We start from the raw sequence: 26,467 nt of genomic DNA on the forward strand, positions 1-26,467 counted from the left end.
ATAAAATGTATTATTATTATTAACTGTGTTCTTAAGTGGATGAAGACATACCATAGAGGACTGTAATCCCTGGCACTACAATGGCATATGTACATGGAATTCTGCAGCATAAGCGCAGCAAAAGTTTTGGAATCAAACTCAGGTTCTTGCGTGCGAGCACAGAGCGCATCAGTCATGGCCTTGTGTTCTGGGAATTGCCCAGGCCCCTCAGCGGGATCACAGATGGTGGCCCTGCTGAAACGCTAGATAATCACCCTCCACGCAAAAAAAAAAAAAAAAGTTATGTAATAGGGACTGAAATGAATGGGAATAATAAAATGTGTTCACTAGCAGCATACGGACAACGAGGTGGCTGGTCATGTCATAGACCTCCTCACCCCACAGGCCTTGTATGATCTGCTCGGGGGTACAAAATCCTCTTTCCTCGTCATCGCCCCGGATATTATGATCTCTGAGAGCTCAATTGATTGGTCCATGGGGCCACTGAGAGAAAACCTAATTCATTCAAGTCTAGCTTCAATGAGCGAGATTTTATGCAGTCGAAAAGAACAAAACCCTCAGATTAATACCTTAAGACCATCCCAGTGGTAATAATTAGCATTACTTACCTTTAAACAACAAAAAAATTAAGATTTGTACATCATACAACGCAGTTCGTAAATCATGTAAACCCAATCTCCTTTATAATCTTCAGGGATATCATATTGTGTATCACTGTTTGGTTCTTACCTTCTCTTGGTATTGCCTGCGTGAGGAGTCTAGTGATTGGATCAGAGCTGTAGCGTGGCCCACAAACATGGCGTAGCACGTGGCGCCTACAATCATACTCAGCATGGTGATCCACAGGTCGGACATGCTGACAGGTGCCCTGGCTCCATACCCGATGCACAGCATGTGGCTCATGGCTTTGAAGAGGGCATAGGAATACTGCTTACCCCAGGAAACGTTCTGTAAGGAAAGAGACAGGGAGAGAAAGAGAAAGAGAGAGACGGAGAGGGGATTGGGGGAGTTACTGTGAGGCAAGGCAGGGAGTAAAGGTTTTCCAGCAGGCAAAATGGAAAGACAGGCTTTCCTTTGATGGATCACTGAACCTCTACCAAACATCCTGCCAACATACTCTTTATGCCTCAGAGCCCAATGCCCTCACTGAGTGGCTGAACTTTCTACCTTTCTCTTTTTCACTGAGTCTTCTGCCTTTCAACACCCTGTCTGCTCTCCCTCTGCCTGGACCTACCTGGTCTCATTTATTTTCCCTTTTGCCAAAGGGTAAAAAACTGTTCATGTTTGCAAGTGTGCCAAAGAAAACCCAAACTCGCATTATTTACAGGGTTTATTTCCTTTAAAGCCCAGGGCATCCTTCACTGTGAGGGGAGGACTGGCCTGGATTGTTGCGCCCTCTCTCACATTTGATTTTCTTAAGTGTTGTTATGGGATTCAGTATGTTGGAGGCAAGGAACAGAAAAAATAAAGAGCTGGGAGGGAAGTAACTCTCCTGCGGTCTCCACACTCAGAGCTGACAGTCATGTAACATATCCGCTTGAGTGTATAACAGTCTTCGATAGTTTAAAATGCAGTGAGTCAGTCATGAGCGAATCTTTAGAACAGCTCTTTGTTACAAACGAAGGGAAGCGATTTGCACTGGGTGAGAGTCATTCCTTTTCATCGTTCACGGCATGTGTTCTTCTCACAAAGTGACGTCGCCTCGTGTGCCTTTAACTACACAATAAGATCACACGTTGGGTTCATGAGGCCCCCATTATCCAATAATGTGTCCAGCTGGGTTTATGAGAAGCCATTTCATTGTTGCTCGTCATTACTCAGACTAAGTTGTTCAAAAAGGACCTGATCTGTCACTGCCGAATGGGAAACAACCAGAGACGCAGCCAGACAGAAGTTAATTCTGCCACTAAAGATCAGCTTATATTACTCCTCTTGTCTATCATTAGCTTTTTAGACTGAGGTATTATGAGGCATGGATGGATTATGACAAGATGGACCCCTCAGCATAGATGCCTTAAAGCCCCACTCCCGACACCATCATTGGTGGTCAAGAGTTTTATGGTTTCTTTTAGCAGATTCAGAGGTCCCATATTGTATGTGGACAGTGATAAACTGAACATCTTTTACATAAGTGGTGAGAGAATAAACACTCCTGTGAAGTAGTCATGAAGTTTCTTTATTTTAGGAATCTTAAAGTGAATGGTTTAGGGTTCAGTATGCTTCAAGCAAAGTGCTTGTCAGATCAGCATCTGAAACCCCCGCCTTCCAAACCTTTCTGATGCTGGAATTAGGGGATTATGTCTGACAATTTCTGTAACTTTCTGAAGCAAACAATGCAATAACCACACTCACTTTTTGCAGGGATTATCCAGGTGTGTGGAGGTAAGAAATTAAGCAGGATTAGAACTTCTACATTCAAGCAACTACTTCTGCCTTCCATGACACAATGTCTAAAAATGTGGACCAATATTCCTATATTTAAATGATTATTGCATCTCTCCCCTCTCTATGATGGTAGCTGTTCAGAACAGCCTCAAGCACTTTTGTCTGCAGATGTGGTCAGACAACAAGTCGTACAAATTAGTTACGTTCGAGCACAGCCTGACCTTTGGGCAACTCTTTCAGACTTTTTTTTTTTTTTATGTATAACATTTTTTGGCCGACTTTTTGTCTTTATTTAATAGGACAGCAGGAGAGAAAGTGGGAATGACACACAGGTTGTACTCGAACCCACGGCTGCTGCAGGACTAAACCTTGGGCACATGGGGCACCAGCTCTACCAGGTGAGCTACCAGGGCACCCCAACTTTTTGCTTTTTTACTATGCTATGAGAAACTGACAGAGCCCCCCTCCCCTGATATCACGATATATGGTTTGAAAATGCACCACTTTCTTTACTTGCATTCCAGATTTCTTTTCCCCACTTTTTGTTGGTCTCAGCTTTAGGAGAAGTCATATGTTGGATTCAGAGCACGATTCAGACACCTCATTAATACAGTACACGTCAAATGTGTGCCTTTTGCCCGGAGACACACATAATCTCTAGTGAGCAGCCAAACAAGCCCAACGAGGCTACATCTGTGAAACCCAGTAAGTTCCTATGTGGAGGCAGCTGTGACAGCTCTCCGGTAAAGGCCTTGTAGCCAAAGCCAATTTGCTGACTCCTCCAATAGTTTCACCTCCTGTGAACACAAAATGCTGGGGAAGCGCTCCATACAGAAACGTATCTCACCCTAAACAGAAAAGCTAATGAAAGAAATATGAAACCTCCAGAAGATATAGTTAATCTCCCTCTTTTCCACTGGTTGACATAGTTCCACATACCGCACTGTAATATAGCACATCCCATCATGTCCACATGCTGGTGACTCCTTTTGTCACGCCATTCTGCTCGACTCCATGCCGTTCATCAACTAGGATTTAGTAAATGAGTAAATTTACAGCTAATCATCTGCCCAGAATGACTCACCAATTCTCATCTCCATGCTGATTAGTTGTTTCTTCCAGAGACTGATTAGAACATTTCTGATAATTAAACTTGCCAGAATTAATAACAAATTGAGTCCAGTTTATTTGTCTTGGCAGCTTTGACTTTTTTTTTCTCCAAAGGGTTTAGCTAACAAAATACTGCCTTAAAGTGCCAGTGCCAGAAGAATTACAAAAATTTTTCCCACAATATAAACTGTAATGGAAAGATTTGTAGCTACTGTATGAGAAGAGATATGTTGTATTTTACTGTGGCACAAAAAACACATAGACTGAATAATCTATTTACACACACACACACAGAGCAAACCCACCCAGCCATGTAACTGGAACAAATGCCATTTGTGAGGTCATAGGCCTTAGGTGTCCTTTCACATGTGTTCATTTGGCATGTGTGACTGAGATGGTCGGCGACTGCAGGATGTTTGTGTTGATATATTCGTATGGATGAAAAGGTAGAGAAGTGTATTTTTGCCTGGGCTGACTCACAGCATCTTTTGGTATTTGTCCGTATATGTGTGAGGTGACAGATAAAAACATCCAGAGGTAACACACAACAGGAAAGGTATGCACGGCATAAGCGTGTCACATAATCCAATTGTAGTATAGGAAATATAGGGCTTAGAAATTAACGTCACATCTTGTTGCACTGTATGTCATACTTCTGATGTTTGTTTATATATAGAACATATGATGCCGGTGCTATTCTGGGGAACATTTGTTGACGGTGTTGAGAATGTTTTCATCTACTCCAGTAAATTGCCTGCCTATTTTTTCCAATTAAAGAATGGTTGTTTTTAATTTTGAGACGTTTTTCCTGTACAAGGAATATGTTTTTAAAACTGAACGATTTAAGGAAAACTGTGGTTTTTCTGGCCAATATTGCAATTACTACTACTGTTACTATTTAAATTTAATATTTTTCTCTTTTTATAATCACAAAGGTATCTTGTTTTTACATGAACATAATCAGATAAAGTAATGCATTTGCTGGTAGTAGTTTGTAAAATCAGTCATTCATTAAGAAATTATACAAGTGGTATGTTTAACATTAGTCAATAATATTAAAATATAATAATGACATTCAAAAGTGATGGATCGATAACGGCTGCATGTTGAGTTGTTTGTATTACCGTTAACAGCTCTGAACCGTAGCAGTACGCAATAAAGTTAGCAAAAATTATATAAGTTATAATTATAATGAAAGGCAATTTGAAAATTTCTCCTTCAAATCACAATTTGGTGTAAAAAAAAAAATAAATGATTCAGCCTTTAGCCGAGTGATTGTCAGCTCATTGGTGAACTAACCAATCACTGTCTCTACTGGACTCAACTGTCCTTGGTTCCTTACTCAACAGGTTGTTCTGCCAATATTAGATAGTATTAGACAGAAGATACAAATTACTGTACGAGTCATATTGTAAATGCATTTTAATCTGTTTTAGTACATACATCTTTTTAAGGATTACAAACTGTAGCCCTTCCTTACATAGTAACTGGAGGACAGTAACGCAGCATGGCTAAAAGTTGCGTGTTTGGTAATGCAAAAGGTTATGTGGCATGTTGTAGGGTTCTAAAGACCACAAAATATGGGAGGAGGTAATGGAAAGAAGCAATTCTGTCTCTGATTTCATTTTCAAATATAGTTTTATCTGACATGGACGGAATAGAAAACCCTTGTTAACCAAGTACATTGCAGCAATAGACCTTTTTCACAGCAGACTTTTTGACATGAAATAGTAGGCTAAACACAGATGTTACGATGCTCCATTTCATTTGGTGTAGCAGAGCCTTTCCAATGAGTCAATAGGCACAATAGCAGCTCCCTAACTCTGACCTAAATGTAACAAAACGTTAGTATCACTGGTAACATGGTAACACCTGCGTTTACTCTACTATTTCATGTCAAAACAACTGCTGTGAAAAAGATCTATAACATCTGCTTTATTGTATATTTGATTCCTAGAGTTGGTATTTTTCCTGCTATTACACTAAATGACTCACAGACCAGACGTCTGGTGCAGAAAATTATTATTGTAGCAGTCAATCTTAGGATTTACAGCATTAATCAGGACAGACATAAACATGTATTTTCTCCAGCATGTTAAAAGTGTTAGGAACCACCAAAAATCTCCCAGACTAACAAAATTATTTAACTGTCGTTTCTTGCCATGATGCTGTCTGTCCTTTGGGAAGAGTGAGTCATTTCAGTATTAACACATTTCCACCATAAAATGCAGTTTCTACCTCTTTCCTACTCTCTCTAATCCCCTTGATTTTTAATAAATGTGGCTAACACAGCAGATGTATTCAGTTCATCCAGAGTTCTAATAATAATTAAGCTCTGGATGCAGCAAAACAAGTGACATCAGATACTGCATATTCATCTTTTAGCAGCAACAGCTTGAATTAATACTAATCTCACCCCACGCCATTGTCAAAGTATTCAAATCAACAACTTAAAAGTTTCTATAATTAGACTGAGACACTGCCGACTGTGCTTGTACGTTTAGAAACTTGCATTTCAATTCATTAGTCACAACATCGTGCCTCCAACACAAGAATGTTGCTGGTTATGTGACCGGGAAGGCAATCGATGATTCACCATCGTCCCAGTGTCGAGTGTGACCCAGAGGCGTTGGTTGTTGTTGATACCAACGAATAAATATGAGACTAACAGGATGTAATGCACTGCTGCAAAAGACAGGATTTGACCCCTCAACAACACAAGATCTCATAGGGCAAACAGCAAAGATCTGAGTGATTTCTCATCTGTACTCACACAGATGCACACTGATTCACTGTAGCATAACTCAATAATAAAAGCAAAGGAAAAGACAGGAAAAATACATTTTGAATACATTTTGGTGCCAAATTTTTATCATATTTTGATTTTACAAGCATGCTTTATTTTCATTTTCACGTTTGAATACAGGTAAATACAGGCTCTCCTTGTGTGTTTTTATCACATTTGAAAAGAATGAGCAAAACATCCGCATTAGCTGATGGTTTTAATTACTCAATCATATAACTCTCTAAAACCCGACAAGCTGTCCCATGCATGGAAAAAAATGTGATGCACAATATTCATTTTTCAATTACATAATCAAACTACAAGCTGTTCTCCCTGGGAGTACACAGAAGACACAACAGTCTTTGAACACATAATCGAGGAAGTAAAGGGGTCTGCAGGCCTGCACGAGTGCCAAACTGTAAGTTGGCAAGGAAAGCACTCACAGTGATGTATCTCCGTGTGAAAGTTTCCGTGTTTATCGCCGGCTCAGCAGTCCTGACAAAGGATCCTTCATAATTCATTTTTATTGTTTGGGTTTTTTTGTTTTTGGCAATGGTCTCCCTTGCTTTCCTCAGGGTTTGTAAGGTTGAGTTGTTGGCGGGCTTGGTTCATTCTACAATTCTTTTCTCAATTAATAGTCTTGATAAATTATAGAAGATGATGGAGAAATGTCCATTAGTTTTTTTTTAGTAATTCCCTAAAGAATAAAAAACAGTCCACAACCAAAAGATATTCAGAGACTGTCTGCTATTTTTTCTTAAAACATTTATCAAGTAGTTGGCAATTTGAATTTCTCTATCGTGTAATCAATAAATCGACTTATCGTTTCAGCTCTAGTTGTTGGTGTGGGTTAGGCGACCTCTCAACATTATTAGTTATTCTATGTTTTGTGATGTGTTTACTTCCCTGTACTTTCTTTATCACATAATATATTACTTAATTTTGTCCCCTTGATTTATGCCCTTTTCTTTCTACTTTCTCTGAAGGGTAATACATAAGTGTCTAAAACAAGGATGACATTCTGAGGAGTGAGGTGACTTTTCTTTTTCTTTTGGTGTCCAATCATGTGCAATCACATATGCAGCAGCCACTTTCACTGATGAGCACACCCTCAATCAGAAAGGTTCAACTAAGCAACCTGTTTTATGTTTGGAGCAGAGAAGCTGTCTGCACTCTCCACATATAACAAAGATCAAACTGTTTCAGCAGCAAACTGCATTTTCAAAAGTCCTAACCAGCCATGCTTTACATTTTGACAATTCTGGTAGTAATACTCCTGCATACACACCCAACAGCTTCAACCATCAAAACCATACTCTGCACCAAATAATTAACCAAGAGAGCCACAGAATCAGTCTTGCATTTTACTCAGATGAAACCAATGTGCCCCCAAGTTGCCATGCTATGAGAGAGGAGAGAGGAAAAGAAAGTTTGATTAATTCATAACCTCCGGACTGAGCCAGGCAGTTGGAAGTGACTCATTCAGAGGTTGGGGAAGAAAGAGACAGGAAAGTAGTGGTTGGTCCAGGGATAAAAGAGGCCAGGAAGGGTGACCGATGCTGAAGGGTGGTTATGCATGGCCAGGCCTTTCTTCTTCTTTTTTTGTCTACCTACCGTATCTGTCTATCTGTCTGCCCCTGAATCTCTCTGAGACTTGAATCCTCAGCAGGCTACTGCTCAGCTGTCTGTCTCTTAATATGAGCCTGGACAGGAGCAGTAAGCACATAAAACGTCCCTCCGTGCTTCTAAACACATATCTTTACACTGTGCATGCAGACAAAAGCAACACCCCATCACCCTCTCACACGAGCCAACACAGTGACAGCAGCATTATCTTGTCTGGTGATTAAGTAAATGTAGCCTCTAAAGAGTAAGAAGCTACTCTCAGGCCATTAGTCAAGAAGATAACAGTCCTACACCCTGTGCCGCACCACTCAGCAGTATCTGCAGTCCTCGTTGGCCTCACTCTTCTTCTCATTGCTGGAGACAGAGAGTACCAAGCCAACAACGGAAAGAAAGAGCCTCAATATGAATTTTAAGCTTTCATTCTTGAGCCAACACAACTGAAAGACACAACCTTTGAAGACAACATGTACCTGTCAGTCCCTCTCCTGACAGGCCAGAGAGTCACATAATATATTTATACCTGCAGTAAACAGTAGGGGAGATATCTTATCAAGATTTATTCGCTTATGAACACTAATGCATTGTGATGGTGTGAGAAGAGGAATCCCACATGTGGGCAGCGCTTTTCACTTTGAATTTGCCAGTCCACAGTCAGCACACAGGCCTCCACTTCTGCAAGGATCCACAGGGAAGAGATTCCACAAATTGCTCATTCTACCACATCACAGTCAGTAACACTATGTTAGCTGCTCATGAACTGACATCCTATGGCACCAATCGCACGCTCAAAGAATTTGCCTCCAATATGTCTTAGTTAGCGGCTGCAACTAACAATTACTTTGATCAGTTATTTTTTGATAAATTGTGTATCTTGGAAAGTTCAGCACACTTAGGTCCATTGCAAGTATCCAGTCATCACAACTGAGCAGGAATCACTACAGATAGCAATTTGGAGATTAAAGTATGTCAAAACTAAATTAAAATGTATTTTGATTTGCTTTCTGTATTGATTTATCCTCACTTTTTTGTGATATGTTGTATCTGTGGAGCTCCCTTTGTATTTAAACATGAGAAGTACAATTGTGAACTGTGTTTCCCCTGTGTACTAGCATTAAAAAGCACTAATGGGTTATCTTTAATGTAATTATAAGCATTGAGATTCCCTATGATAAAATATTTGCCTTGATCAAGGTCTAATTTTGTGGTCAAGTACATGTGTTGGACCCACATACCTTCTTTTTTTGACTCTCATTTGTATGTGAAGTTCTAGACATTTATATACACAGTGAGCTTTCCAAATGCACATATTATATTAATGACTCAATGAATTGGAAATGTGTAGAATTCTAAGAAACTGTTCAATATGGTTGCTATATGTTGGTGGACAATGAAAGAAGAAGCATCAAAACCTGGACGAACTGGAACCAGAAAATATTTTTTTTCTTGATATACGATTGTTCAATATACATAGTGAAAAATTGACTATCAAAACTGTTGGACTAATTTTCTATCTATCATCTAACAAATTAATTATTAACTATCCTGAATCAGTAAGAATTCAGAATTCAGAATCTGTATTTTCATACCTGAACACAAGAAGAAAAGATTAGATTCATGAAATATATGGTAATTCTAATCCACCAGTCCAAGAAGCTGTGAAACTGCTGAGATTTGAAAGCATTTTTTGTGCCTTTTAGACTCCTGTACAGACGATCTCTGTGAGGGTCTATATATAGGTGTGCTAGACTGCAGACAAGCTGCAGTCAGAATATGTCACTAGAAACCTTATAGCTGTAAAGAGCTCAGAGACATCTTTGTAATGTTGTTTCTACATACTGAATACAAATGATTCCATCGTTTCATTTTACCAAGGAGACAGAATTTAGATTTTAAAATCGGTCATCATAGCTGTTTTAACTCACCTATAGGCGCCCAGTTATGGCTATAGATTTCCATGGTGCAAATGATCCTGCCACACAGTGGGCACAAAATTACCCTTTTACATGATTCCCATTTCGTATTGATTTGCATTCAAGAAGGGGAATACATCTGATTCATTCTGAGCAGGAGGAGTGCAGGGAAATGTTTATAATTAAGTTTAGTGTTACAAGTAAATATGAATCCAGAGTGGCGTTGATCAAAGTTAGAAAATCTCCGATGTTGCAGTGAATGAAGGAGCTGTTTGCTCTGTTTGTGTACATAACCATTTGCAAGGATGAATTGTGACATTTCTGTGGGAAATTATATCACTGCAAATTAATTTTGGTGCAAACAGAGATAATGTCTGTTTGGGTGAATAACACATGTTTGTTGGTATTGGGCTGACTTGGGCATCTCATTGCCTCAAAAGACAAATAAGAGAGGGATCCAGAGTTGTGATGTTAAGGAAAGCTGACATTTGCACCCCCAGTCTGATGCCTCTGCGCAGTCAGTGTGCATGTGGAGTACAGAAATGTTTGTCGGAGAGAGGGAGATGAGAGGCCAGAAGGGTTCCTTGGGCGAGCATTTACAATCAGTATTTCTCAAGAGGCCCATACACACTTCTACACTATAACATTGCTCGGAGAGGAGCAAACATAGTCCGTTTGACCCCAACTCAGAAAAACAGAGAGAGGTTGAAAAACACAGAAAAACCCGAAGAAATAAAAAACACATTGGGGAAAGAGTCCCCAAATACATCAAGCTAAGCACTAACCCCGTAGTTTATAGAGAGACCAGACATGAGTTAAAATAAACCTATAAATAACACAAAAAAGTTTATAAAAAGTGTGATATCTGTAAACAAATATGGAATAAGAAAGACAATAAAAACAGCTTTTAATTTTTAATACTTTCCTGCAGTACAAAAAAGTGCGTGTACTGCACTATAGTAATCCTTGGTCAGAAAAAACAGGCTCTCTGCCTCTTTAAACTGTTTCTTTGTAGGTTGGCAGAGCAGTACCTGTATCTGCAACAGTGTCCCCGATGAAATGATGAAATGTGCCTGCAATTCTTATTTATAGATATAGACTATTGCTCCAAATTAAGCTGATACTATATCAAAACAAAATACCAAGAGAGTAGGCTGTCTCCACACATCAACGTGTCATGTGACTCTTCTTTGTTTTATTTATTCATGAGTTAGTTCCTGCTTTTGTATGTTTCAAAAATAAACTCATAACTGCAGCATTCTTTATTAATACCCTGTAATTGTGAAAAATATTATATTACTCATGGTTTCTGCCCAATTACACAACAACTGCTATAGTGGCCTACATGTTGTTAATGGTTAGTGGCCTTTCCTAACAACTAAAATCTTCACACTGTAAAAGAATTGGTGTGTGCTCTAATCAAACGTCCACTGTGGAGTGTGTTTCTTGCATCGTTTGTGACAAAACTGTCAGCCAAAGTGGTGTTACTGTTAACACAGAGACACTAGAGGAAGCGGTAACAGAGTCTGGTCTGGTTCAGGAGTGGTTAAGCCGACCTCGCAAGCATTTACCACCGTAGCTGCAAGCAGCAGAGTGGCGAGAAAAAAAGGGTGAAGTGGACTGTTTTTTTTTTTTGTCAGACTAAAAGCCATTTTGTCCTCCTGTGTGCATGTAATCTGCGTACAGTGAAACCGCAGGGAAAAAAACGGTTCAGTAGACATAAGGTTTGATGCGGGGGCTCCAAGACTGATCATTTGAATCATCGACATTTAAGGGGCAGTAATAAAAAAATACCAGTGATGAGACACTGAGAAAGGTTTATTAACTACACGTTTCTTTTCCCTTTCATATGATACTTACAGTGCATAGACACAGAGCTGTAATCTACTTCATTTTTGTATATTTATTTCAGTTTTCCTGATTTAATTATCATATTACCCAAAAAGTCGAAACTACAAACTTCTCTCTCATTAAATATTGGTCTAAATCTAATTATTTTCTTCATATATTTCACAATAACTCAAGCTCAGATTGAACTGGTCTACAAATGTGTTCTGAGGCTACCTAAAATCTATAAAGTACTCCAATGAAATATAGATATAAATATGACCTTAACTGACCGTTCGCTAAACAATTGTCCAAAAATAGCTTAGCAACTGCAACTCGGCACAGCCGGTCCTGGATGTGTTCATTAGATAGTGAGTAGATTAGTTTGCCAGACACATCGGTTAGTCCTTATCATATTTCTTTCTCTTGGAACATTAAACAAAATGAAATCATTCAGTTTGGAAATACAAACATCTATGCAGGTTTTCCCCAAGAAAAGGCTTGGCTTTACTGAGGACATGCTGCTCGCCGGTTGCGCTCTGTTGACCAGAGCTAACGTTGTTGACTCTGTGGAGCCACAAATGTTAGCAGTCTCTTTCTCGACGCCATCACTCTCAGTATTTGGCCGTCTTGCGATGCACTGACGAGAAGCCTGATGTATTTAGGTTAACCAGCCAAACAGGGTTAGAGAGAGCTGAACTCATGACCATGATAGCCTCTGTTCAACTAGCTTCTGTAACTCACTGCAAACTCTGTGCATTCCAGGGCTTTACTTTCAGTAGCCTATTCTAAAAGAAATCAGCAACAATTCATAATTTTAAAAACAAAAAACAGTCTGAACTTGCCTGCTCTTTATCACAATATTATATATATAGCTATTAGGTGTATTTTTAAGAACCCTTTAAAATATTTTTGTTTTAAAATTAGGCTTAGCAAACGGTCAGTTAGGAGAGCAGCATTCATTGGCACTAACACATACTGTATATAGACTACATACATACATATACCAAATGACAAAATAACAAACAAAAGAGAAGAATGAGTCATACTTACAACCATACCATTTAGGGACACCCAGCAGTCAGGGGGGAAGTCTTGGAGGAGAGGCACCAGATACTGGAGACAGCCATCCCAGTGACACAGAAGCAGCATCATCCCTATCAAATTAAATATTCTTACCACTGCACTGGCCAGGTCATAGGTCATATGGAAAATCTGCCAAAGAGAAAGAGAAAGAAGAGAGAGACACAAAGAGACACAAATTAGACCTCTTCATTATCTCCTTTGTTGTACACTTAAATTCTGATCAGAAGTACAGTTTAATGAAGTGATACAACTCGAGCAGTCTAAACAGGCATTCAGGAGTATTTCAGAGATACAAAAAGATATTTAAAACGTTCACTAAAGTACAAAGTCACCTTTGAAGTAGAGGGCATGGTGTGCCTGTTTGGCCACCAGAGAATTTAGTTGCCGCCAGTATGTGTGTGTGTGTGTATATGTGTGTGCATCTCACAGATGTTAGGCTGCATAATTCAACATGGCTCCTTTCCAAAACAAACTGACCAGTGGAGGAAATACACAGCACAGAGTAGGTAATGCAGAGTGAGTGAGGTGAATGAAATACTGAATTATGACGGGAGTGCAGACGTCTGGAATAATCAGCCAGTACGTGTGTTTAAATGGCATGAGCTGGGGCAAGTGTTACCGCTGGTGTCGCTGTTAAATCAGAGCAGGAAGTTTCAGAATAGAAAGTCATCAGCAGGGTGAGTAAGCATGTCTGCAATGTGTAGCGGTTTCATTTACATGGGATCTGGGCGAAGAGAATTGACTCACGCCCGGTTGGCTATGACTCTAATTCAGAGTTTCTCATTAGCATGAAAAACCCATTACTTCTTTCCAGGTTAGTTATTCCATAATCACCCTCACACTAAAGCTCAATTTTTCATCTAAAAAAGTTAAATATGGAAAAAAAAGATTGGTGATTGGTGGGTTTTGCATAATAAACCTGCCCCAATTGCCAATTTGTGAAAGAGATTTCAGGTTATTATTTTCTATTTTTAAGTTGATGGCTTTCCATTGTCTGTAAACTGCCCGTTCTACTTATCATACGTGTAATGACAAATTAATTGGGCCTCATGACAGTGTGGTGTACTGCCATGAGATTTCAAATAAATCCCACTCAGTGAGAAAAGGTGAACTTTTAGATTCAAGTGAGATTTTCTACACTTGTGATCTAAGTTTGAACAGAGTATTAAAGTTGTGAATGATGCAAATAAAAAATTCTCAAGTACTCAATAGAGTAAAATAAGCGTATTATTCAGTTATAGTTTATTTAAATATTTGACTTGAAAAAGAGATTAAATGAGCAGTAGTATTGACCGTTTTCTAATAACATATTTTACTCTATATTTAACTCCAGGTCCAGTCTTTGTTTTGATGTTATATGCCTTTTATTTTCTCCTCGCTTTCTTTTTATTTTTATGCTTCTATTTTTTGGCTCGTATACCTGAGCATTTGGACAGATACTGAGCACTTTTTGAAAAATTGCAAAGGCTACTTTCTTCCTCTTCTCATAGAGTGCAATCACTCCGGAAAAGAAAGAGAGCCTGAGCGTGGGCTTCATGTTTTGCCGACAGGTTCTCTGGCATAATTCTGAACTAGTTTTGCCATGCGTATACAAAGTCTGCTGTTAACCCCCCCCCCCCCACCCCACCCCCCAAACCCCAGGTGTTTTAAAAGCTCTTTGAATCCACATCTCACCACCCCGGCCTATTGTGACTGTCCTGTAACCTTTCTGCACAAAGGACAGTGTCCACACACAGAACAGATGAGAGAACAAGAGGCTGAGCTCATGCTCAGATCCCTCTATGGTTCAACTCATCCACAGGGAGATACAGTGCACTGCCCTGACTGGCTAAAATTAGCCACTAGCTTACAGGACGGCTGTCTCAATGCACCCAGTATCTCTTCTGCTGCCTACATCTTTATTCTTTCTTCTTTAGCATAACTCTGTCCCTCTGTTGTGTGTGTCTTCACATTCATCGTAGTTTGATGACATAATAGGAGAGAACACATGCAGGGCAAGACAGACAAAGAGGGAATAGGGGAGACAAAAATGAGATAAAGGATAAAGGTAACTAATAAAAGGTACACATTATTGGAGTATTGTAACAAGACTGAAAAACAGGAAGTAGCACTTTGGCCCCTCTTTGAATTGCAAATGTTTCACAGCAGGCAGAAATAGAAAAGGGTCAACTGCGTGTCTGCACTTTTCAACTAATGCATAATCGAAAAACACAACAGAAGAAAGTCTGAAAACATGGGGGTGCAAGGTTTGGGGCATAATAAGGTGACGTGTGTGAAGGTTGCACAGAGGTTTTACAAATTCCCAGGGACCATTTCACTTTTATGGGAAGCCTCTTGGACCGTTGGGGTCAGGCTGAGTCACCGAGGGGCAGAGACGAAACATACTCATTAACACAATGTGGGATTTGTTTGGGTTTGTATTTTATGGGCAGCGGTTTGAAATGTCTGCTAGTGGCAGCAGGTAGCCACGAGGTAGCAGTCTATTAATAGCGTTCTTATTAATAGAGGCTTCAGGTGTAGATCACCGGTCAGGTCACAGGATTATACAGGATAACCTTCACTGTGATGTGGGGATATATGAGGAACTATATCTGTAACCACCGCTGATCACTCAACTAGGTCAATTACACTTTTTTGTAATAATACAACGAATATCTATGTATTCATGCTTTAACTGCTTTGTGCATTTAAAAATATGGTCAACTAAAGATGTCAAACTGTTTTTTTTTTTGTTGCACTTAAGCCAAAAATAGTAGTGAGTCTGTGCAGCACACAGTGTTGATGAAGAGGATTAAAATATAGGGCAGCCACTGTTTTGTTCAACATGTAAAGTAAGGGAAGTCAAACCTGATCTAAAAATAAAAGAACCACCGCACTGATAAGCCTTTACTTTAAACTAAAAGAAACAGCATAACACTCCAGGAAGTTACTCTGGAGTTAAATAAACTACTAGCTTGGTGGAAGTAAACTTGACTTCTCACTACTCCAAAAAGCATAATGATCCTATTACAAAACTATTCAAAAGAACGTATTTTCACTTTTAATCAATCTGATAATTATCTTCTTGATTAATTAATGAATCACTTGGCCATCGCAATTTCCCAATTTCCCAGAGCCCAAGGTGACATCTTCAAATACTCTTGTCTGACCAACAGTCCAAAATTCAAAGATATTCAATTGCAGCGATATAAAACAGAACAGGCAGTTAAATCCTCACAATTTAGAGCGTAGAACAAGCCAATTTGGTATAGTATTTTTGCTTTAAAAATGACAAAACCAATTATTAAAATGATTATGTTTCTGTGGATCAACTCATCAATCAGTCAACTAATTGTTTCAGCTTTAATGGACTAGTGTATTGGATTCAATGGTGGTGAAGTTATTACTGAAGAAACATGGTGGTTCAACATGGTGGCATCTATGTGCCCCTCTGTAGATAAAAACAGCTCATTCTGAGATAACAATAACACAACGATTCCAGAGGAGCAGTGAACTTTTACTGTTACAGATGACATCACGGGATGACGCAAAGCTTGTTAGCTTCCATTTAAACAGTTGAGCAAGTCTGTTTTCAAGGGAGGGGGGGGAATCAAGTATTCTGATCTGATTGTTTTGCCACCACTTACACAGTGTTCTGTCATGCAAGACCCTGCTTCATTTTGCAGTTCTGTGGTCTGATGGGTTGTTTTGCTGTTGTGCTGTTCCTTCATTAATGCATTGATTTGATTTTCAGAGTGTGACAGTTTTGTTTGTGTGGTAGTTTGAAAGTCAAGCCTGGCTTGTATAATCCAATCCAATCTATATCCTTGGTGCAGTGCTTGCCCTGTAAAAATCTTTGACCACTTTCTCACTTTATAAATGCACAGGAGAGGAAGGCTTTGACCAAGCTTTGTGTCCACGATACATACTGAATTTTCACCGTGCTCTCGCTGCCACTATATGCTCTAATCAGCTGCATGACTACAGGAAATAGGTAGCACTGACTTAGAGCTGAACGAACCACCAATACTCTCAGCTGGCAAAATATAGCCTTAGAATTAAGTGCATCAAGCTTAAATTTGAGCGGGGACAGGGGCATAGGTCAGCATAATCCTCTAATACAGTAGAGACAAGGAGCCAAGATGTGATGTGATAGCGGCACAAGGTCACACGCTGGTCGTGTCCCGCCAGCACGACGCTCATTCACATTTGGCACGGCCCCATACATTCGACTGTACAGTAGAGCGAGGATTTGGATGTTAACTTGGGAGGTATTGTGTGTTCACATGCACAAATACACTTTATATACTGTGGGCCAAAACGTCCATCAATGCCACTTTATGGAGAATTGTTACATTACTACTGAATAATACAACAAATCACATAATCACATGTTGATTTTTAATGTCAGAGTCCCTGTGTTACATTATGAAATCACAGAGGTGATGTTTTAAAGGGTTCACACTCCTGCTGTCTGTCAGGTTGATGTATGTACATCACACTGATTTTTTGGATCTGATGTGCAGATAAAAGAGCATACAGGAGAATTACTCATCATCAAGCTGTGGGCCTTGAACACGCAATTACAAAGTGTTCTTTATGCATCTTCAAATTGGACATGAGTGACCTCTGTTTGAGGTTAGTGAGGATTAGCGAGGGACTAATTTGAGGGGATTAAATCCACCACTGGTTATTACATTGAAGGATGACAAAACTGCTTCCAGGAAAATCTGGAATTCTCCCGCTTAACATCGTCTTGTAAATCTCCTTTTGGATCTCTCTTGGTTTTGCTTAATCACAAAATTACAGTTGAACTTGGATTTGAAAAATCATATTATCATGTAATGGGAATTCACTGGGATTTACCCTTCTTCTGTCTCCCTTTTTCTATATACCAAAACAAGTTGTGTATACAAAAAAATAAATAAAATAAAACTCCTGAAGAAGTCTTATCAGATAAAGCTGAATATGGAATATTATATATATACTGCAATAGCATCCAGTGCCTTCTCTCCCGCAAAGAAGAGCAGTTTGCTGGAAGTAATTACAATTCACATGTAATGCCAAATGTGTAATCATCTTGATATATGTATAGTTCAGCAATAAACAAACATAAACAGGGTTGGCATTATTTCAGTGCTTAGGGCAGCATACTGTATACTGGGCTAACGCTAATCAGTCTACAGATCTGTCTACAATACTGACTAGAATAGGAAATATTTTCAGTAATGTTATACATGAAACTTGGTTCTCTCTCAAGATGTGTTAAAGCTGTGTGAAACTTACTTTTTTACTTTTCTCTGCATAAAAAGCTCTGGATCTTCAGCTGCAAGCAGTATATTTAGGTAATGAGGCCCAACGGTAATTCGTAGCCAGAGACTTAATTAAAAGGCAGGTGGTGATCAATGGGATCTTTATAGAGGCAGAAAACAAGCAGTGATCTATTAATGCAACAGGGAACATCATTATTTCTCCACTGCATGCACTCCTGTCTTACATTACAATAAAACATGATATATATGGAAGAAGGGCTAGCAAATACCTAAAATATGTAAGTAAAAGTACAGAATTATTACCAGTAAAATATATATATATCAAAAGTTAAAGTACTCATAATTCTGGCTCCTTTCAGATTGTAATGTTATCATGCTGGATTATAGTCATTCGATGCATTATTGTGTAAGCATATTTCTGTGTATTAGCTGGTTGAGCTGGGTCTTATTTCAATTATATACTGCTGGGCAGTTAAATCTGTTACAATGCTTCAAATTGTATAAGCTGATCAGGCTTTGAATGAAAAATCTGAATCTGCAAAGTAACTCTCAGATAAATGTGGGGTAAAAAGTACAATATTTTCTATAAAATGTGATGGGGGAGAAGTAATTCGCAAATCACAGTTATTCTTTCTGATATTGATTTAGTTGTCATAAATACAACATTTTTGTTAAATGCTGCTCACCCTACACACATTTCCACAGTCCTCTGTCTCATTCATTGTATTATTTGGTTACCATTTTAAGTTGTTGAATGTTTCATCATTTCAGCAGCTAACCTCATATTCAGAAAATGTCTTGCAAGGAAAATAAAATATTTGCATCACTGCACTCATTGCTATTAATGGGCCACGAAGAATAGAACTGTAGTAATAACAGCGCATCACAGCTAAAACACACTTCGAAGTGTTACTCACAGTTGGCTTTCTTCTGAAGTCTGTTATTTGTTTTCCAGCTTACAAAACAAATTATGTACTGGGGACTTTTTTTATTTTGTTGTTTGCTAAAGTCACTATTTTTCTCTCGTTTTTTTTATTTCGTGAGCTACTTTGATACAAATTCTGCAATGCATTTTTATCTACAAATGTTTGAATGTAGCACTGCGACCTCAGGAAACACTGATTCTTGATCATTAAATACTGCATCAAACATTAAGGACTCCAATATACAATGTATATTATTATAAAAGAGTTTGATTGTTGGATACAAATAAAAGGTAGGTGTGGTGATATTGGTCTTTACTGGATCAGCCCATACCAACCATTAAAAAAGTCATCCCTTGGTAATCTGTCACCATTTAAAATAAATAGTTTTCTGCCAAAGTGGCTCTTTCCTCTGGGAGTTCATCTGCTCTGTTTTCCATCATTTCTGTGTCCGCCAGCACTATTCTCCTATTCTTCCACTAAGCACATCACACTGTACTGCGAGCGTAGCTGCCTTGCCCGCTGTCTCACCCGCTCTGCGTCTATTTTGGTCGTGTGAGCGTGATAACCTCAACACTACTGTTCCGCCTTAATCTGTGCTCAAACATTCAGAGCTGCATTGGCAGAGGCATCATCCTCTGGGGCAGAAGCTCACACAGCCACAGGGGTCACATTTATGATGTTTTCTGCATGGACGTCATTGGTGTGAGGATACTGACTTGAGGACTGTAAACATTGACTTGAAATGTTATATAAGAATCCTGTACCTTTTTCTATCACTACTTATATATTCAGACCCACACAGTGTGCTAAGCCTTCTTTTTGCCATAATAATGTACCCATGCAGGGAATAATGTATGCAGTTAATGTATGCATTTAATTTATGTATATTCTTTTAGTAATTTCTTTCAGGGCTTAAAAAAGTCTACTGTATGTGGGGAAAGGCTCCCTGCATCAGGGGAACAAGTAAATGTATTTATGGATGTTGAGGAGGTTGAATGTTCTATTGATTTGTACCTGTAACCTGAGCAGCAGTAACAAAATAACAACATCATCACAGCTCTAAGAAAACATGTACACATGACTGACATTGTTAAATACAAGCAGTACTTATAGTTCAGACAGTGGCACCTGCACAGTGACAACTCATCAGTGCAACCAGACAATTGCAGAGAAAACAAATGGCTATGTGTGGACATATTGTTCAAAAAGTATGCCAGCAGGCTCAAAAACAACTGTTTTCCCTCATGACCCATTTTCCCTCCAATTGACTGGTTATGCAAGTCTGTTTCGGGACGACAGTTTGACAACATCATTCCAGGAATTAAATCAGTGTTCGTAGTCAATCAGTTTATGATGGAGAGAAGAAGGAAAGAGACAAAGAGCTGAGAGATAACGGGGATGAAACAGAGACACATTGATCCAAGGCACAAAACAGAAACTGATTCATTCTGTAAAATATTTATAAAGATTCACAATTAGATTGTAATTATGTTTGATTTCAGTTAGCATATTTTTCTGCATATGGCATAGATATATTATGATTGTACAGTAAACCCTCTTGCCTCTAGGGACTATATAGTGTATATTTTATTTATATTCTGAATTAATATTGCCAATTACCTCTTGGTTTAATAAAACCTACAATAACCGATTTGTTTGGCCACTTGAGGTCAGTAGAAACAAGTTGTGAACTCAATATTGACATCACCTTTTAAGCTGATATGATGAACTTGATGACAGTTGCTTATTTACACATCCTGCTGTTATGGAGAAACATTATAATTCATTTGGAGTCGTGTTTCAGGTTCTCTTTGTTTATTTTCCTTTGAGCTCTGTTTTGGTCTCTACCATCTCCTGAGGGAAATATGTTGATCTTTAGCTGCCAAATGCTTCTCTGTGTTCACCGGGTAGTCTCTAACTGTCTGCTGTTTAATGCTGAGCAGGTAGTGAACAGTGGGTTTTTATAGCTTTTTGCTGCTGCCTTTTGTGTCTGGAAACAACACTATGAGAGCGGCGAGAGTAAAGCTGTCGACAGCTAAACAATGAGCTGAAAATCACTATAAAGCTCCGTAAAGCAGAGGCAAGCTGCAGATTCAGGTTATAATTCTCTGCAGGTTCATCACAACGGACAACCCCTTTCACATTGTCACTGCTGATATATTGATTTTAGTGGCTTTAATAAAGCCCATCATTTGAGACTACATAGCATTTATCTTAGAGGAATAATTCAACATTTTTGGAAATATGCTTACTTGCTTTCTTGCCAAGAGTTAGATGAGAAGATTGCCATCGTCTGTGTCTTATGTTTGAAGCCAGAGCCAGGAAGCAATTAGCTTACCTTATAGTTTAATATAAAGACTGAAAGCAGGGGGAAAATAGCTCTTTTCCAGTTCATATAAACCACCCATACAGCTCACATTGGCTGCAAAGACAATAGTTCCATATATATATAGTATATATATGAGTATATATATATATAATAGTTTGTTTGTTTATGTATTAAACAAGCCAGACTAGCTGTGCCCCCCTGCCTCCACTCTTTATGCTAAGGTAAATTAATTGACAGTTCTTGCTCTATACTTAACACAGATCATCTAACTCTCAAGCCACACATAGCTTCCTGAAATAAAATGAATTGTTTGACAGCTTAATATTGAATTAGTATACAAATTCAACATTTTTTGTACATCTTGTGGTATCTATTATTTGAATTTTAACCAGACATAAGATGCAGCTTTTGCGAGTGTCATGGAGGAGTGAAAGAGAGGAAGGGTGAGTGCTGTAGCCTGAGTTGTGGTTGTGCTAAGAAGGCAGTCAGGGAAGATTAGTGCCCATGTGAGAGCAGGAGGGATTTGACTGGATTGCACAGGGTGACCTGCTGTGCTCATGTAAACATCAGCAAGATGGACCCTTCCTACCACAGTTTCCTATCCCGGTATGCCAAGGAGGAGGCATGGAGATGGCTGCACAAATAGTAACTCATGATGGCTCTGAAGCCATGTTTCGTTTTGAAAAAAGATACATACTGTAGCAGCAAAACATATAGTGCTATATACCATAACAATACAATAGTATTGTTAATAAATACACAGCCCTGTGGGGGCGATATAATATTATAATCAGTCTTATAACCCAGAGTGGAGCAGCAACACATTATCTAGTCTCACATACCTCTGACTATGTTAGCTGTAGCAACTACACTTGATATGCTGCATAATCTAATCTGTGCTGCAGTCACAAATGGACATACAATACTTCTCTATGGTGTAATAATAGTTTGTTGCTCCTATACGAGACTATACAGAATATAAACTGTTGTGTTAAGATTCATATTAACAGCTAGGCTTCGATAGATGAGTGCAGCTGTCGTTGTGACAGATGGATGAAGCGTGCTTCAGTAAATCCATCCACTACAACATTAACTCTTGGGAAGTGAAAGTAGAAGAACCCTAAATGCCTCACTAGTTACTAATTAATTATTTTGCACAAGACATCATTACAGGATGTCTGCCATGAGTGGTGTTACTCCCCTCTAAATAACAAGGGATCATTACGTGGCTCATGTAGAATCAGTCAGTCAAGTATGGAGAGTCTGTAGCACACAGATCATAAGAGCTTTTATCAGCTAACTACCAGGGATCACCAATGCATCTGTTTTCTTCATTGTGACCCCCCCCCCACACACACACACACACAGCAACCACCAACAACAGCCCAGCGAACAAAAATAACCAAGATTAGCCTAATCTTCACACTTATCACTTTAGACCTCTTCCCAAGACTATATCTGTCATCTGTCTGCTTATTGTACTGTGCACACCATGCAGTGGGAAACTTGTGTTCACAGGGGGATATCCCATGGGGATGGACAGAAGATCAAAAGCTCCTTCCACTGACTGTTTTGTTGCTCTGAAGGGGGTTAATACAAATCATGTTTATTGTTGCTGAATATGAAAATAAGACTTGAGTTTAACAAAATTATGCTAGAATTAAGGAGCAGATGTTGCAGGAAATAGCAGATGTTGATTTTGTTTGACTGCTTTGGGGCTGTTGAAACTGTTATACCCCAGGCTAAATAACAAAAGATGGCAGTGGTTTGAGGGCACTGCATGTATCACTTGCTACTCTAATTTAGTCATTTGTTTAGCATAAAGCCTGCTCCCATTTATCTTTCACAAAAAAAAGATAAAAACACTTTACTTTTATATTGCATAAGATTTTGCTTCCTGTCTAGAGAAATTGTTCCTTCTTTTTTCCTCCGTCTCAGCCTTTCGGTGTCACTGCCTTTCTGTCTCTCTGTCTTTACTGTGCGGACGTGTCTGTTTATATCCTACATCAAATAAAGGGCCGAACTGAGAGACAGACTGACAGTGGCAGGAAGAGATGAAAAAACAGAGACAGAGAGAGAGAAATGGCGGTACTCCCAGTGGAGGAGTATACAACATTTTAAATGTCATACATCAGCTTACAGTGACAGTATAATATAAAGCGACCTGTAAAGCCAGCAGTTGCAAGCATATAGGCTGATTTACTGTGAATCAAAGTTGATGAATATCAGCTATCAGCAGGTTTTTTAAATCACATACATATTTCAATTTGCTCAGGTTGCCCCAGCAGACAGGAAAAAAAAATTATAAGAGACATAAGAGGCATAACAGCATGAAGGCACATTTTTCATAAACAACACCTGTGTTTTACAAAATGAACCAATATGGAAATATATAGTTTTCACTAGACATTGTAAAATGTTAATATTTTATACCTGAAACATAAGAACGCTGACAATCTAGAATATTTTTAACATATATTTCCTCTCACATGAATGCTTTCTTGCCCCCTAGATCTATTTATGAAGTTATCTCGACACATTTTTGTCATTTAAGTGTGTGAGGTACATTCAATATTTAATATACCAACAGCAACACACACTTTTAATAATTGAAACAATTTTTTAAATAAAATCTTTCGCTTTAGTTGCTGGGCAAGTATTACTGTTGACATATTCATTTGAATAACTTTGTATTTGTGGTGATGTGTGTAAAACTATGTTCTTCAATTTAGAACCAGTCTCTGATTCAGTAAATAAAGTTATGGCTGTGATGCTGTGATCAGTGTTTCAAACTATATTTTCTCTCTACTTTAACACCATGGGTCTGACAATTAACTCTGTACTCTACCATATGGTCAAACAATTAACACTCTCTACCGCAGTTAACAAGACCAACTAGCAACAGAAGGAGTGCTGAGTGACTTGGCAAGGGAAAACGGGTTAAATCTTTAGAGGATGAGGAGAAAAACTCTATCTTTCAGGCTGTGGAGTCTGGGATTTTCCACCCCGTGGGCCAAGAGTGAGCTTCCCTCAGTGAGCTGAGCAAGAACACGATTCAAGGCACATTATGTTCATCGTCAGAGAGCCGTGTCTTAAAACAGAGAGGACAAGAACACAGACAGCATGAGAGGGAAAAAGCATTGTCCTTCATTTTTTGTCTGCTAGACAAAATTGGACTGGAGGAGTCCATTAGACTGTTGTGACTTTACTTGCTAGTTTGTGTGTTGGTGTGTCTGTGTGTGTGTCTGTGTGTGTGACCCGGAGGGAAATGGAAAGAAATGGACAGAGAAGGAGAGAAAGATCATGTTAGTCTTGGAGAAGACTAATTGAAAAAAGATAGCTCTACATTTTATATGCTTCACAATCTAAAGCTCAAATAAACCAGAGACGAAATAATGCTTTCTTGCCCTGGTGGTTACTGCTATGACACTATGGATGCCTCACAACATGTCAAATGTGTGACAGGCAGACTGTCACACATAGACACGTGACAGAGCTCTTTAGCCCCCCGCAGGCTGCGACTTCCACACTCAAGACAACAAAGGTCTGCTTCGCCTCCAAAAGCCTGCCCGGTCATGCTCTGCAGTACTAAAAACAGGGTGGGGTTTCCAAATCTGTTTATGCCAATGACCACCAGAATGCTGAAATGCACAGCAGATAACAGCAAAAAAATTACATGATCCATCATCCATTCATATTCAAAGTGGAATACAGTCTGATTTGGATATAAAGTAACAGCATTCAGAAGCTATCTCGTCTGAAAAGTCAAACCTGAATAAAAAGATGCAAAACATGGTCATTTGTTAGCCTTTTCCATAAAAAGTGCTGCTGTTTTCAGACTTGTTCAGCCAAATGGGATAGAACACGCACACAAACACCACTACGGAGCTTGAACACTGATGAAAAATGCAAGAGTGAAGAAGGGGGAACACTGAATTCACTGTTCCGTAGCCAAGTGCTTGGTAGCGCTGGACAGCAAATTTGCTTCTACTCATGCTTTAGTGACAAATGCAATGTGTCCTAATGTGGATTTTGGGTGCTAGTCCCCGCACAGCACATGCATTTACTGATATTAAATTAGGCTGTAGCTCAGTTACTTGGTTTAATGTTCATTTTTGTTACTTTTGTGTAGAATTCTTTTTTTCTAGAGTTTATAGATAGATGACCAGAGTCATTTCACTTTTAAAGACATTATATTAATATGGAATGATGTAAGGTGAAATAATGAATTTTAAAAAGCAATAAAAAGTCACTTCAAACACCAGTGAAGCACCAAAGCAGAGACAGGTGGCCCAGACAAAGAAACTGCTCCAGCAAAAGCTCAGATCAGAGCTGTATGGAGGACAATATGGTTGATGTCTCTCTAGACTCCCACGTAACTAAATGCACACTAGAAATAGTCCATCAAAATGTCATGGTGTAATCACCATTGTGCATTGGACATCAGGTTTATTACAATAGCAACGGTTGCACTCAGTTAAACTCAAACCTGCAAATCTGACATTTATTAACCTTTATGCAATCTACCAGTAGTTACTCTTCTTTAAACCTACACTGTGGAACTTTAGTCTCCCCCTTCTGACAGTGAGAGTAATTCCACAAACACTGCTGACTGTTGACTTAAAACGTATCAGTACTGGTGCGCCAGCGAGGGAATGTTGCCACAGACACCAGGTATACTGGTATACTGTGAAATACAGAAAGATTTATCTTGTGGTGATAGCAGCAATTTGTTATTTGGCAAGGGCTTGTATGTAATGGATGTTCATTTATATGTAAAAGCCCCACACTCTAGCTTTAATGCACATGCATAAAAAAAAAGGAAAACATCACTCATGAAGCTGCACCTCAGATTGTTGCCTCTGTTTGATAAATGACATTTACGTCTCCAGGCGTAGAAGAGTTGTCCCTCAGTATGCTCAACATACCTTCAGGTGAAACCAGACCTTTGTGTGCTTTGCAAAACAATGTCCAGTGTCCCAAATTGTTCTCATTGGGACATTAAATATAAATAACCAGCTGTGACTGCATGTGCAGCGGCAGATACAGAATCTGGGCTGACTAACACCTGCTCCAAAGTTTAAACAACTTTCCCAGCAGTCACAGAGCTCCTGTAAATCTCCATCAGCAGCGTTTGGTTTTTCCAGGAATGTTAAATTGAACATTAGATTTGATGTCTTGAAAACAGTCATGCCGGGTCATTATTTCCATTATTTGTCTTTGTTGCAGTG

The 26,467-nt window shown here is 39.0% G+C and overlaps 1 protein-coding gene across 1 annotated transcript in view; it reads right to left on the reverse strand.

Annotated features, from left to right (window-relative positions):
- The window catches only part of LOC118332986 (potassium/sodium hyperpolarization-activated cyclic nucleotide-gated channel 1), a 71,472-nt gene that overhangs the window by 29,235 nt on the left and 15,770 nt on the right, over positions 1-26,467 (reverse strand). The window contains exons 3-4 of the mRNA XM_035668457.1: positions 12,697-12,858; positions 730-948 (exon numbers count right to left, since the gene is read on the reverse strand). Of these exons, the coding sequence (XP_035524350.1) occupies positions 730-948; positions 12,697-12,858 (381 nt within the window). The remainder of the gene's footprint in view (positions 1-729; positions 949-12,696; positions 12,859-26,467) is intronic.

This window comes from Morone saxatilis, unplaced genomic scaffold (assembly GCF_004916995.1).
Source record: "Morone saxatilis isolate NCDOM2014 unplaced genomic scaffold, NCSU_SB_2.0 Contig21, whole genome shotgun sequence".
NCBI classification, from domain to species: domain Eukaryota; kingdom Metazoa; phylum Chordata; class Actinopteri; family Moronidae; genus Morone; species Morone saxatilis.